This window comes from Periophthalmus magnuspinnatus, chromosome 9 (genome assembly GCF_009829125.3).
Source record: "Periophthalmus magnuspinnatus isolate fPerMag1 chromosome 9, fPerMag1.2.pri, whole genome shotgun sequence".
NCBI lineage: Eukaryota > Metazoa > Chordata > Actinopteri > Gobiiformes > Gobiidae > Periophthalmus > Periophthalmus magnuspinnatus.
Genome location: NC_047134.1, coordinates 4,031,914 through 4,046,053, shown reverse-complemented (window position 1 = coordinate 4,046,053; position 14,140 = coordinate 4,031,914). Strand labels below are relative to the sequence as shown.

Sequence of the window (14,140 nt, the reverse complement as noted above, 5' to 3'; positions counted from 1 at the left end):
ATGGGAGGGCATCTGACACACACACACACACACTTACAGGGGGACAGGAGGGCATCTGACACAGTTACAGGGGGAGGGGAGGGCATCTGACACACACAGTTACAGGGGGAGGGGAGGGCATCTGACACACACACTTACAGGGGGACGGGAGGGCATCTGACACACACACTTACAGGGGGGTGGGAGGGCATCTGACACACACACTTACAGGGGGGTGGGAGGGCATCTGACACAAACTCTTGCTGGACTCTAACCCAATGTTGAATCATGGTATTTATGTTCACGCACACGTATGTTATTATGGGTTTGTGGTTACTCTCGTGCACGCTCTTTTACGTGCACGCTCCCGGCCCACGTGCACGCCTCTTTTAAACCACTGTGTAAATAGCAGCCGCAGTATTTAAGGTTTTGTACCGTTTTTTATGGATGCAGTTTTGTTGTAGCGTAAAACTGACGAAGGGTCGCGCATCTTTGAGACTCTGTGACAAAGATTAAAGATGTTTTTATCCATAAGCTGGACTCAAACGTGTTTATTTCATCTTTAAAGTGTAAACGGGCAGAAATAAGACACATCTTTGAAGAAACGCTTTAAAAATTTAAGAGAAATTTTAATGTTCATATGAGGGAGGGACGTGAACTATTGTACAGTGAAGATATACAGAAGAGGAGAAGAGAGGGTCAGAGGAGCAGACTCTGACCCTCTTTCACGTGCACGATGAGAGCCCACGTGCACGGAGGAGCAGAGGGTCAGAGGAGGACAGGGTCAGAGGAGCAGAGGAGGACAGTGGCAGAGGAGGAACAGTGGGTTGTTTGTTGATGACAATTTGAAAAACATTGGTCTGATTGACCTTTGACCCTTGGGGCGGGTTGCTTTAAGGCGCTCTCTTCATTACTGCACGAGGTGCAGACGTGTCGGTTCATGCGCGTTATTGATGAGGATCCATATTTTCTCCATAAACCGGTTGTAGACCAGGTCCAGGGAGAGTCGGAGCCGGTGTTCCGAGTCCCACTCCGACTCTTTAGGATCCGCACTAATGCGCTTTATGTCGATTCACATCGGTCACGGAGCGCGTGAAAAATCAGCGCTCAGCTCGGACCCGGAGAGTCGTTTGTTAAAGAGACGAGATACATTTAACATTTCAACATCCATTTAAACAGAGACACGGGGGCGCTGTTCACTCTGACCTCAGCCTGAACACGTGAAACCAGAGCAGGAAAAACCTTCAGATAAACTCCAGACCAGGACCAGGAAACCTCCAGACAAACTCCAGACCAGGACCAGGAAACCTCCAGATAAACTCCAGACCAGGACCAGGAAACCTCCAGACAAACTCCAGACCAGGACCAGGAAACCTCCGGATAAACTCCAGACCAGGACCAGGAAACCTCCGGATAAACTCCAGACCAGGACCAGGAAACCTCTGGATAAACTGAGTTCTTCTTCCAAAACAGAAAACTGTTCCAAACTCTGTTCCACCTTGTGATGTAATCATGTGGCAATACAGGAAGTGCTCCACTGTGTTTTTAAACTCCATACACCTTCGCTAGAATCATTTGGATGGTTTCAGTCCTGGAACTGTCAATCTCTATTGAACTAAATGTAAAAGGAGCTGTTAACTTGAAAAACTACCACTTCATGACATCACAAGGTGGAACAGAGCACGTTGAGCTTTGGAGATGTAAGAGACTAATCATAAGGTGTTACTCAAACATGTGTAAATGTGAACAAAATGGCATAATGGTCACAGGGTCAGTTTGTGTGATCCAGAAGCTTTAAAGGAGTGTCGACAAAACATTAATGGTTTGGCCTCAGCCGCTGATACACATTAATTTTGTCCCCACCAAGGAAAAAAGTTTGAGCGTCCCCAAATGAAGTCTCCTGAGATCATTTTCACTTAGTCTCTTAGTCATGGAGGAGCTTGTAATAGAGCTGCTGCTCCTCTACATCCAGAGGAGGTTAAAACCTGAAGGTTTGATGCGCCTCCACCTGTAGGGGCACACAGATTCTCAGCACAGATCTCCTGCCCCCTCTGCTCTTGTGCCTGTACACCTCCCGATGCACCTGCAGGCACCTCCCCCTGAGGCTGATCCACCTCACTTTACTTTTATTATTGTTCCTTGTGTTGCACCACGATGCAGAAGAGAGAATCAGTTTGGGGATTCTCTTCACTGACACCGGAAATACAACTTTTTTCCTGACTCCTCACTGATCCAGATTGTTCACTGATTCCTGCTGATATTGCACGGGCCTCCTCCTGCCATGGTGCCCTTGGGCCTGACACTTCCTCTGCCTGTGTGCATCTGTGTGCGTCTGTGTGCGTGTGTGTGGCCCCGTGTGACGCTCTAAGGGCCGCACAGAGACAGAAGCGCGCTCTTTAAACCTCCTCCTCCGCGCGCTGGTTACACTTAAACTAAACAAGTCCAAACAAAACATCACCGCGTCAGATCGACCCGACGCGCCGCCATCTTTTCCGCTCCAAATTGGTGTCAGGCGCGTCTCTGACGCAGAGGAGCAGAAGGATGCACGAGGCGCAGGTAGCGCAGAAAAAGCGCGGTAAAGGAGTGATGGAGGGAGAGAATAACGGGTTTAACGGAGGAGAGGAGAGAGGGATCAGAGATGTTTTATTGTCCACAGGAGCGCTCACTCGGACTCTAATTGGCACAGAGCGGCTTTGTTACCGGAGTGCGGGGGGTAAACGGGCTGTTAGCGTGCACGGGCTCGTTCGGCGCGTGCATGTGGGCCTGAGGTGTGTGCGCGTGTGTGCGCGCGTGTGCGTGGATCACGTATAGATTTTTGTGTCGGCTCTTCGCTCGCGCCCGCCGCGTCCTCCGTCAATCACGTTTAATTGACAGCGCTGCGCCGCGGTGCATGCTGGGAGATGACAGGCCGTAACGAGAGGCGCGCGCACGTGAGGCCGAAGCGCGTGCACGAGCAAGGGGCGTCATTCATCAAAAGCATTTAGTGAAAGTGACGGGTGCGCGTGATGGATCCGGCACCGCGCGACCTTTAACTAAACCACCGCTGTCACCGCGAGGGACGAGAGAACGTCTGAAACAGGTCTGAAACAGGTCTGAAACAGGTCTAAAACAGGTCTGAAACAGGCCTGAAACAGGTCTGAAACCAACACTAAAACTGGATTAAAACAGATATGAAACAGATCTGAAACAAGACTGAAACAGGTCTAAAACAGGTCTAAAACAGGTCTGAAACAGGTCTGAAACAGGTCTAAAACAGGCCTGAAACCAAGACTAAAACTGGATTAAAACAGATATGAAACAGATCTGAAACAAGACTGAAACAGGTCTAAAACCGGTTTGAAACAGGTCTGAAACCAGGATTAAAATAGGTCTGAAACAGGTCTGAAACAGGACTGAAGCAGCTTTAAAACCAGGGTTGAAACAGGTTTGAAACAGGTCCAAAACAGGTCTAAAAACAGGACTAAAACAAGTCTAAAACAGGTCTAAAACAGGTCTGAAACAGGACTAAAACAGGACTAAAACAAGTCTAAAGCAGGTCTGAAACAGGACTGAAACAAGACTGAAACAGGTCTAAAACAGGACTGAAACAGGTCTGAAACCAGGATTAAAATAGGTCTGAAACAGGTCTGAAACAGGACTGAAGCAGCTTTGAAACCAGGGTTGAAACAGGTTTGAAACGGGTCCAAAACAGGTATAAAATAGGTCTGAAACAGGACTAAAACAGTTCTGAAACATGTCTAAAACCATAACTAAAACAGGTCCAAAACAGGACTGAAACAGGCCTGAAACCAGGACTGAAACAGGTCTGAAACAGGACTGAAGCAGCTTTAAAACCGGGGTTGAAACAGGTTTGAAACAGGTCTGAAATAGGTCTGAAACAGGACTAAAACTGGACTAAAACCGTTCTGAAACAGTTCTGAAACATGTCTAAAACCATAACTAAAACAAGTCCGAAACAGGACTGAAACAGCTTTAAAACCAGGACTGAAACAGATCTGAAACCAGGACTAAAACAGGTTTGAAACAGGTCTGAAACAGGACTAAAAAAGACTAAAACAAGACTGAAACAGGTCTAAAACCAATGCTTAAACGAGTCTAAACCAGGACTAAACCTGGTGTCCAGCTGAGAACACGTCGGACCCGCAAATTTGCTACGGGTGTAGTCCTGGTTTAATCTCAGTTCAGTCCCTGGTTCAGACCTGGTTCAGTCTCTGGTTCAGTTCCGCTTCGGTCCTGGTTTAGTCCCGGTTCAGTCCCGGCTCATTAGCGTTTCTCTGTCAGTTGTTTTGTTGTTGACAGAAACCGATCGATGCCGTTTTTTTTCCTCTGACATTTTTCAGGAGGATGATTCTGTCCCAGGAGTCCTCTGCACCTCCTCTGCATCCTCCGCACATCTTCTGACCGTTTTGTCTGCTCCTCTGACCCTCTCCTCTGTATCAGGACTTGCCCAAGACCAAGATACCCACTGAATTGTTTTTTTGTGTACTTTCACACTAAAACACAGTAAATAGACTTAAAGAGGAGGTACTTTACTTCTATGGAGTATTAAAGAGGAGGTACTTTACTTCTATGGGGTATTAAAGAGGAGGTACTTTACTTCTATGGGGTATTAAAGAGGAGGTACTTTACTTCTGTGGGGTATTAACTGTAACACATAACATATTTAGATCACCGTGTTTCCTTTTATGCTATATTTGCCCAAAACAACATATTTAACCTGTTTTATAAATTTCACTTTTGTTTCTGAAGCTCAGTCTCCCCTCCCTTTCCTCTTTGGACTAAGTCACTCCCCCTTCAGAGCGCTGTCAGAACACAATCAGCTGCATCCCACTAATGAAATTACTGCACATCACATCAGGTTTGTCAAGTTACTGTGTAGTTTTGTATCATGTTTTTGTATATTTATGGAGAATTGTCATGTGGGAGCATGATGTATTTTTGTGGGCGGAGCCTTGTACAGGCTAAATGTAAGGAGATTTTTATTTGGGGCCCAGGAGAGATCGCTAGATTACTCAAACATGCATGGATGACATCTAAAACCATCTTCAGGTGTGCTGTTCCTGCGTTTTTGATGAGGGAACAACGATAAACATTGGAGAAAGCTCAAAAAAAAAAAAAAAAAAAAAAAGATTTTGTATTATACCTCCACTTTAAGATTTTACAAACTGGTGTAAAACTCTGGTAAATATTTCACACGGGTTCTTTCCACCAAACCAAGTCAGAAATATAAAAACATGAAACGCCGTCACACGCACTTTAAATGAGCAACATTATAAACTTACAAATGATCCAGATGAATGTATTGATTCCTTGTTCACGGAGAGTTTGGAGCAGACTTGTGCGCGTGGATCAGATGCCCTCCCGTTATCGACCTGCGTTGGAAACAAAGATGGCGGCGCGCTTGTTGTGCAGATAATGAGGCTTGGGTCGACAGTGAAGCGGCTCTGACCCCGGCTCCTTCGATCGCTGCTCCTCGAGTCTAAACGCACAAAACGCCAAATGTTTAAGGCACAAAGTCCAGCCAAACAGAGGATAATAAGCACTTACAGCAGGCACTGCAGCAGAGTGGTTAGCCCTCCCGTCTAACAACTAGGAGGTCTCGGGTTCGATCCCCACGGGCCTCAGAGTGTCACGTTTGGCATTTCCCATCAAACTAAAAAAGGACAGCACTGTTTTTAAGAGAATATGTGACGAAGATGATTTTATTTATGATTTTGAGTCCTAGATTGGTCCCGGGTTTAGTCCCTGATTTTCATTACCAAGTCCAAAATTCACTTTGATTTAGTCCCGGTTCAGTCCTGGTTTAGTCTGTTGTTTTAATGTCACTAGTAAAGTCATATTTTAGTTTTATTATAACTGAAATGACAAAGTCCAAAAGTAAAGAAAACATGACAGTCGCACAGTCGATCCTCCTCTGCTGCGGAGATATAACCCAGAGACACTAAAGCTGCACTGTGTAACTTTTCTAGTGGAAGGTCTGTCTGGTGCTCGTCTCCTGGAGATTTTATTGATTTGCCAGAAATGTTCCACAGTATTGCATTAAACATATCCATCTCCATGGAGACAAGCAGGAGGTGTCACCAGGCCAAGTGACAGATCAGATCTGCGGAGTGTAATTGAATAAAGAAATTTAAAAGGACATATTATGCTACCACAATAACACCTGCTTAAAGAGGGGGTATGTTACTTCTATGGGGTATTAAAGAGGGAGTATGTTACTTCTATGGGGTATTAAAGAGGGAGTATGTTACTTCTATGGGGTATTAAAGAGGGGGTATGTTACTTCTATGGGGTATTAAAGAGGGGGTATTTTACCTCTATGGCAGGGGTGTCCAAACATTTCTCTTTAAGGGCCACATATAAAAAGACAAAGCTGAGGGCCATAAACTGGTCACCAATACAGTGAATACTTCAAATCTGCATTATTATTACAAGTTAGACTGAACCATTAGACCTTTATTCATGTTTAAATTTGCAATGGGACACATTAAATATTTGATATGGGCTCGTTAAAGTAGATTTTCAGAAATGTACAGTAAAAAGTACCGTTTAAAGTAATATGGGACAATTCACATAACATATTTAGATCACCATGTTTCCTTTTGTTTTGAAAATGCTATATTCACCCAAAACAACATATAAATATGTTTTACAAGTTTCACTTTTGTTATTTCTGCTGAGTCTTCCTCCCTTTTCTCTCAGTGCTAAGTCACTCTCCCTTCAGTGCACTGAACACAATCAGCTGCATCTCACTAATGAAACTACTGCACATCACATCAGGTTTGTCAAGTTGCTGTGTACAGTTTTGTATCATTTTTTTTTTTATATTTATGGAGAACTGTCATGTGGGAGCATGGGTGACGTAGGCTTGTGGGCGGAGTCTCATACAGCTAATCGTAAGGAGTGTTTGAATAGGGCCCGGGAGAGATTGCTAGATTACTCAAACATGCATGGGTGACATCTAAAACCTCTTCAGGCAGGTTTTTGATGAGGGGCCGACGTTATAACATAGTAGGAAGAAAAAAAAAGATGCCCCCCCCCTCTTTAATGAAGCCATTATTATGCCGGTTTTAATTTTAGATTATTAAACCATCAACCGAATCATTCTACAGCAAAATTGTGGCCACAACAAACACATGGCTCTGATAGCATAGCACATCACGTTAGCATAGCATTCATAAATAAGGACCAGATAAAGAGTCCCGTTGCTGACAGCAGGGGGAGCTTGTTGTAGCTCATAGTTTATTCTCCAAATACAGACATAATTTTAAGTTACAAAATATGATATTACTCCAATCAACCAAAAGCCTGTTTACAAGAGAATTAAAGCCACGTGAACGCATCAGATGTGTTCTCATTGGGATTATCTTTGGCATTTATAACAAAACTATCAAACATTTCACTGTAATTTTGAAGGAAAAACACAGGCACAGAATAATAGGCACACCGTCATCAGTCTGCCCCAGGGCAAAAGGAGGGGCGGTACTTGGGGGTCGTTCTCTTCACTCGTTGGGACAGTTTTATGTCAGTTTTGAGAGTGAGGTCACCCACTGCTTTCGTCTCCATCCAAACGAAGCTCGCAGTTACAGGGTCGAACATGGAGCCCAGTTCCATATTTGAAATTCTGACTGAGTATCATAGCAACCGAAGAGCAACCGGTTAGCGGGGGACAGGCGCTTAGCAACACAATAAATCAAAACATGTTGCTAATGCCGGTAGGAGTGACCTCAGGGAGAGAAGATGCCTGATTGGTCTGTTATTCATGTTCATATATAATACAAACATTTTAAGACCAAAATGACAAATCTGACCAAATGACGAGCTGCAGTTACAGAGACAGGGGCGATGGATTTTCAATAGAAAGTGAATTGAAGCCAGAGGCGATGGAGCCTGAAACGTGGCCATGAAGACGTGCTATTTGGAACGCGGCAGCTAGCAGGTTAGCTATGTCCATTCAGTGTATGGTCAACTGCGGTAGTTTTTGGTTCAGTTTTGGGTCAGGTTGTCACTTGTTGGGGCAGAAGGGGCAGTTGTTGCTCTTGCTGGACTTTAGCCACACCTGGATACACTCCTTATGCACTGTGTGGGAACATTTCAGCTCGAACTTTGCTCCGGGGTCGATGGGCTTCTGGCACATGAGGCAGGGCTTTCGGGTGGAAGGGGAGGCGGGTGCAGCAGGCGCAGGGGTGACAGGTGAAGACGCCTCCACCTTCACCCTGACCCGATCTATCACCTCCTCCATAGAGAGTCCGGCTAACGTCCCGCGGTCCATCTTCACCTGTTGGAGCAGTTTGGTTAGCTCCGGGCCCGAGCACTGTGGGAATTGAACCCTCAACTTCTCCAGAATTTTGGTCAGTGTCCCAACGGCTGCAGCAGGTGGGGCAGTTGCATTAGCAGTTGCATTAGCAGTAGCATTAGCAGTAGCATTAGCAGTAGCATTAGCAGTAGCATTAGCAGAAGCGTTAGCAGAAGCGTTAGCAGTAGCATTAACAAGGGGAGGAGTCTGTGCTCGAGGAGGCGGGACGTGGACAGGAAGCGAGGTCACAACGAAGCGCGGGGGAGGATGATGATGCAATGGATGCGGGAATCGTTGCCCTGGAAACGGAGGAGGCGGATGCAGATGCAGAGGGAAGTGGCCGTGTATGGGCCGATTCGCAAGGAGGGGGACTCCGATTGGTCGAACATTGGGAAGGGGCAGAAGGGGAGGGGTTGGGGGCGGAGTCTGAGGGCGAGGGGTGATTTGCATGATACGGTGGAAGTACAGATCCGCCTGGAAAATAAAGAATAACAAACATCCGCTCATAAAGTTGTATTAATCCTTCAGTTCTGCTTTAGTCACTCCTTTAGTCACTCCTTTAGTCACTCCTTTAGTCACTCCTTTAGTCACTCCTTTAGTCACTCCTTTAGTCACTCCTTTAGTCACTCCTTTAGTCACTCCTTTAGTCACGTTCAATCCCTGTTTTAGTCTTGGTCCCTGGTTTACTCCTAGCTTCAGTCCCCAGTCCAGTCCCCAGTCCAGTCCCCAGTTCAGTCCCCAGTTCAGTCCCCAGTTCAGTCCCCAGTTCAGTCCCCAGTTCAGTCCCCAGTTCAGTCCCCAGTTCAGTCCCCAGTTCAGTCCCCAGTTCAGTCCCCATCTCACCATGGGCACTTGAGGCAGATGCGGTAGAGGCACTTGTGGCAGGGTCTCCAGGTGTTGTCCTCTCTCGAGCTTCAGCAGGAGTTCAGTGAAGGTGCTCTGGATCTCCTTCTGTCTCCTCCTCACTGCTGCCTCCCGGGAATCCCACTGAGCCTTCTCCTGTCTGTGCAGCTGTGGAAGCTCCGCCCTCAGCCCATTCAGGTACACGCCCACCTGGAGACAGCCAATCACGTTTAATCACAGTATTTAACTTTTCTCAAATAAAACTATGTTCTTTTAATTTTGGATGTTCTTTTAATTTTGGATGTTCTTTTCATTTTGGATGTTCTTATTCTACTGAAAAACAAAAACCTGCGTCCTTACAGTGGGGGGGCTCGCATCTCCACAAACATGACTCTGGTTTTAACTTTCCTTTGCTGTTTTTTCAGTTTTCCTGTGTATCATTTAGGACTAAAAAACTAGAGACAAGTGATATATCAGTAACACTGAGACTGTAGCCGATATGTGAGAGTTGAGGACACACGGTGTCGACACAGGGGCCACAAAGATCTGTGCCAAATACTGACAATGCTGAATATCAAACCGATACCGAGATGGCAGCTAACTTCGGCACATTTACACGTGTATTTTTTACTGGTGTTTATTAATGTGCATTGTCCCTTTTAAATAAATAAATAAAAATAAAATAAATAAAATAAAATATCACCCCTCCACTAGTATTAGAAGTACTTTTTATAGTACCAGCAGTAGTATGTGAAGTAGTATTAGTAGTATCAGTAGTACCTGCAGTAGTATCAGTAGTACCTGCAGTAGTATCAGTAGTACCTGCAGTAGTATCAGTAGTACCTGCAGTAGTGTTGTACCTGGTTGAGCCAGCTCTCGATCCTCTCGTTGGCCGTGTCTCTCTGTTTCTCTATGGCCACTCGCTCGTCCCTCTGGGCCTTGTTCATGGCCTCTTTCGCCTCGGTCTGAGCGCGCTCAGTTTGACTCCTGAGCTCGGACATTTCCTGGTCCCAGAGACGCTGCTCCTCCCCCTGCTCCGCCTCCAGAGATGAGAGTTGAGACTCCGCCTCCACAAGCTCTGCTGCCAGCCTAAAGGACAAACACGTCAGATGCCCTCCCATACCACTGAGTCAGAAACTATAACATCCTCCTGTATCCCTGTGTGTCAGATGCCCTCCCATCATTTGACCTCTGTGTGGGCGGGGCTCACCTATCACGCTCTTCCTGGGCGTGGTCTCGCTCTGTTGTCATTTCCTGGATCTTGGACAAGAAGTTCTTCCTCGTAGCTTTGGAGTTATTCAGCTGCAGCTTCACCCGTACAGACTCCATCTTCTCCAGAAGAGCCTGAGAAAGAACAGAAAGAGAGGGACAAAAGGAAAGAAGGAAGACAGGAGAGGCGGAGAAGGGGAGGAGAAGAGAGTTTTAACTCAGGGGATCAAAAAGCAAAATGTTTCACTTTCATTTTTGACACAGAGTCTTCCCTCCCTTTGCTCTTTGTGTTAAGTCACTCCCACTTCAGAGCACTATCACAACACAATCCTCGCGCATCCCACTAATGAAACTACTGCAGTTACTGTGTACAGTTTTATATCATGTTTTTGTATAATTATGGGGACGTGTGGGACCATGGGTGATGTAGGCTTGTGGGCGGAGCCTCGTACAGGCTTGTACAGCTAAATGTAAGGAGGGTTTGAATAGGGCACGGGAGAGATTGCAAAAATACTCAAACATATTTGAATGACATCTAAAACCTCTTCAGACATGTTTTTGATGAGTGATCAGCCTTAGAACACGGGGGAAATCTCCAAAAAGCCCATTTCACACACTCCGCCCTCAGTGTTTTGTACCTGGTGCTGTTTGACAGCCTCGTCCCTCCTCTTCGTCAGTTGGCTCTTCCTCTTGTTGAAGTCGAGCTCGTCCTGTTGCTCCTTCAGCTTCTCAGAGTTGAAGTCCTGGCTCAGTCTGGACCCAGACTCGATCATGGTCCTGACCTGATCCTCCCAGTCCAGGTCTGTGTTTGTCCCACAGTCTGAGACCCGGCCAACATCTGAAAGAAACAGACGTGAGGAAAAACCCAAGTGTTAAAAGGCCCAGTTTAGTCCTGCTTTAGTCCTGGTCCAACCCTGGTTCAATGATGGTTCAGTCCCGGTTAAGTGGACTTGTTTTTTTCTTTAGACCTGGTTTAGTCCCGGTCTAGTCCTGGTTTATTGTAGTCCTTAATGTAGTCCAAGTTTAAATCCCGGTTTAAACTCGTGGTGGTTCCGTCCCGGGGCTGAGTGCTCCCGCTGGGAGTGACCCAAACCCGGCTGCAGAGTCTTACCTTTCCCCGGAGCCAGGACCGAGTCTCCGGAGCAGACCAGCCTCGCCACAGCTTCCATCCCTCGCCTTTAAACTCACAAAAACACGGATGTGGCCTATTTCATATTCAAGTGGAATATTTGCTGTTTAAACTGACTTATTTCTGATAAACATGAGAAACAGAGCGGAGAGAAACAGGTGCGTCTCTTAAAACCGTCCCTTCCGGTTTGAGACACGCTCCGAAGATCGTCTATGGAGGAATCACTCTGGATCTATCCCTGCCAGATCCATTGATGCAACACAGAAGAAGATAAGATAAACCTTTATTTGACTCACAGTGGGAAACATACAGAAATAACAAATATACATCAATCATACGTTTTTAATAGCTATAATACTAAACAAATGCTTTTAAAATATGCATATTGTAATAAATTGTGTTCTTATGACAGATTGTTGTCAGAATGTTTCCCTCTTTAAATGTCCTATATAACATGATTGTTTCATTCACACATGTTTGAGTAACACTTTATTAGTCTGTAATATCTCCAAAGCTCAAAATGCTCCGTTCCCCCTTGTGACATCATATAGTGGTAGTTTTCAAGTTAACAGCTCCTTTTACCTTTAGTTCAGTAGAGATTGGAAACTCCAGGGCTGAAATTATCCTAATGATCCTAGGGAAGGTGTGTGGAGTTTAAAAACACAGTGGAGCACTTCCTGTTTTACCACTTGATGACATCACAAGGTGAAACAGAGTGTTTTCTGAGGAGAACTCAGCCTAAATATACAGGGTTTGTGTGTTAAACATGTGCAAATGAAGGTCTGTTTGTGTTGAGGAAACAACATTAGAACAGAGAGCAGAGAATGGCCTAATACAGGACCTATAATGAAAACATAAATATTTAATTAAAATGATTAAAACTTTCTTTAGATTAGTATCAGTGCAAATTATTTTTATAGGGCTTGGAGAGAAATTGAAATGAATTAATAACTTTTTTGCAATAAAATTAAATAAAATAAATGTTTACATGACAAAATAGCAAATCAGCCCCAAAAATATCCCACTTTTGCAAGAATAAAAGCTTTTCAACACAACACAGTTGTCTCCATGGATATGTCATTGGTATTCCTGTTATTTTCCACAGTATGGCATTATTAAACTTAATATCTCCATGGAGACAAGCAGATGTGGCACCACCAAATCAAGTCAGATGTGTGAGGACATGACAGGTCACAGTAATATGTATTTTTGAGATATAAAACACTTGTAATTGTAATTAATAATGATATATTTATTTTTGTATAGTTTTTTTGTTAGTATTATCACTTAAATTATTAAAATTAAAGTAAAAAAACAAAACAAAAAACTTCCACCTGTGTCTTTCCCGCAGCAGAGTGGTACCTCCTGTCCGCTCCTGGCCACGGCGTTGGTCACATGACACCGGGGCAGGAGCAGCCTCACAGCCCGCTCTCCACAGCTGCTCCTCGGCCACAGTCCCTCCGCCTGTCCGCTCCTCTCCTCCACACCTCCAGACCTCCGCACACCCGCCCGGGCCATGGCGCAGGACCACAGCGGATTCCAGGAGCTCGAAGATGGGGACGAGCTGTTCCCGGAGCCGGAGGTAAGGCCCGGGGAGGCGCACGGGAGCAGGCCGAGGATAGATCCATGGAGCTGGGCGTGATGCTCCTGTCAACACCAGGGGATAGGAGCTGTAAAAACGGGTCAAATCAGCTCTGTCTCCCCTTACCCTGGTTTAGTCCGGGTTTAGTCCTGGTTTAGTCCTGATTTATCTTTGGTTAAGTCCTGGTTTAGTCCTGGTTTGGCCCTGGTTTAGCCTAGTTTCCCCCTGTTTCAGTCCTAATTTATACAATAAAAATGAAAACATGCACATTTAGTGAATGGCAATCTGTTATAAATAATATTTAGTTGAATCAAACGCGTTTAAAACATTGAGTGTTGTTTTGAAGCGCTGCTGGAGCCGGAGGAGGCACGTACGTGTGACGTGTGTGCGTCAGGTGACTGTCACAGGTGAAGCGCGGGACGTAACGGTTAAACACTGATCTGTGGCATCGTGTTTAGAAAAACTGAAAGTTAAAATAAAATAAAACTGTTACCATTAACGTTTGGGTTTGTTTTAAGCAGCTGTGCAAAAGTCCATCACAGCATAGAACATGAAACTCTGTAAGAACCTGATAATAAAACTGCAAGAGACGAGGAATAAGTGAACAACCAATTGTAGTAGTAGTAGTTGTAGCAATAGTGACAGTAGTAGCAGTAGTGGTAGTAGCAGTAGTTTGTACGTTGTGATGTATTTCATGTTAAAATTTTAACCAAAAATGTTGAAATCTGGAGCCTGGAGACCCCAGGGCCAGTGCTTTACTGATGAAAGTGACTTTTCTTTCTGGAAGTTGTGATGTCTTAACGGTCATTGGTGGTGATGTCATAACGCCTCTGTTTTATCACCAACATGACTTTTGACCTTCAGACAGTCAAAACAGATCAGGGCTCTTCTGTTCAATCATTTCATACAAATCAGCTCTTAGTAGTAGTAGTAGTAGCAGCAGTAGTAATAGAAGTAGTAATACCAGTAGTAATAGCAGTAGTAGGGTTGTCAAAAGTATCAAAAATCTGAAACTAATATTGAAACTAGATACTCAATTGAACGAGTATTGAATCTGAAAAATCATTTATCTGGACAAATGGGACCTTTCCTGAACAGTTTC

At 45.0% G+C, this 14,140-nt stretch overlaps 2 protein-coding genes and 1 long non-coding RNA gene across 4 annotated transcripts in view; 2 read left to right on the top strand and 1 right to left on the bottom strand.

Moving 5' to 3' along the window:
• The first annotated feature begins 4,504 nt into the window (after window positions 1–4,504).
• Window positions 4,505–14,140, top strand: part of LOC129456516 (uncharacterized) — a 77,720-nt gene continuing 68,084 nt past the window's right edge. Inside the window, exon 1 of the long non-coding RNA XR_008648802.1 lies at window positions 4,505–4,599. This is a non-coding gene — a long non-coding RNA (uncharacterized LOC129456516). The remainder of the gene's footprint in view (window positions 4,600–14,140) is intronic.
• Window positions 6,827–11,640, bottom strand: rnf214 (ring finger protein 214). The gene is made up of 6 exons (XM_055224090.1): window positions 11,439–11,640; window positions 10,966–11,165; window positions 10,329–10,462; window positions 9,979–10,207; window positions 9,119–9,328; window positions 6,827–8,749 (listed from the first exon to the last, which is right to left on the bottom strand). Exons 1-6 carry the CDS (start codon window positions 11,494–11,496, stop codon window positions 7,985–7,987), a joined length of 1,596 nt encoding a protein of 531 aa, XP_055080065.1. The 5' UTR covers window positions 11,497–11,640; the 3' UTR covers window positions 6,827–7,984.
• The window catches only part of snx2 (sorting nexin 2), a 26,990-nt gene continuing 25,690 nt past the window's right edge, over window positions 12,841–14,140 (top strand). The window contains exon 1 of one of the 2 annotated variants that reach the window (XM_055224092.1): window positions 12,841–13,038. In XM_055224092.1, the coding sequence (XP_055080067.1) occupies window positions 12,973–13,038 (66 nt within the window). In that variant the 5' untranslated portion in view covers window positions 12,841–12,972. The remainder of the gene's footprint in view (window positions 13,039–14,140) is intronic. The other variant, XM_055224091.1, reaches the window with a different exon arrangement.

What these genes read in the sequence shown, in the direction of transcription:
- rnf214 (XM_055224090.1), bottom strand. Translation starts at nt 11,496, where the DNA reads ATGGAAGCTGTGGCGAGGCTGGTCTGCTCCGGAGACTCGGTCCTGGCT. An exon ending in GCCCAGGAAGAGCGTGATAG is followed by an intron (nt 10,208 to 10,328) that starts GTGAGCCCCGCC and finishes TTTGTCCTTTAG; the next exon opens with GCTGGCAGCAGAGCTTGTGG. An exon ending in ATCTGCCTCAAGTGCCCATG is followed by an intron (nt 8,750 to 9,118) that starts GTGAGATGGGGA and finishes TTTATTTTCCAG; the next exon opens with GCGGATCTGTACTTCCACCG.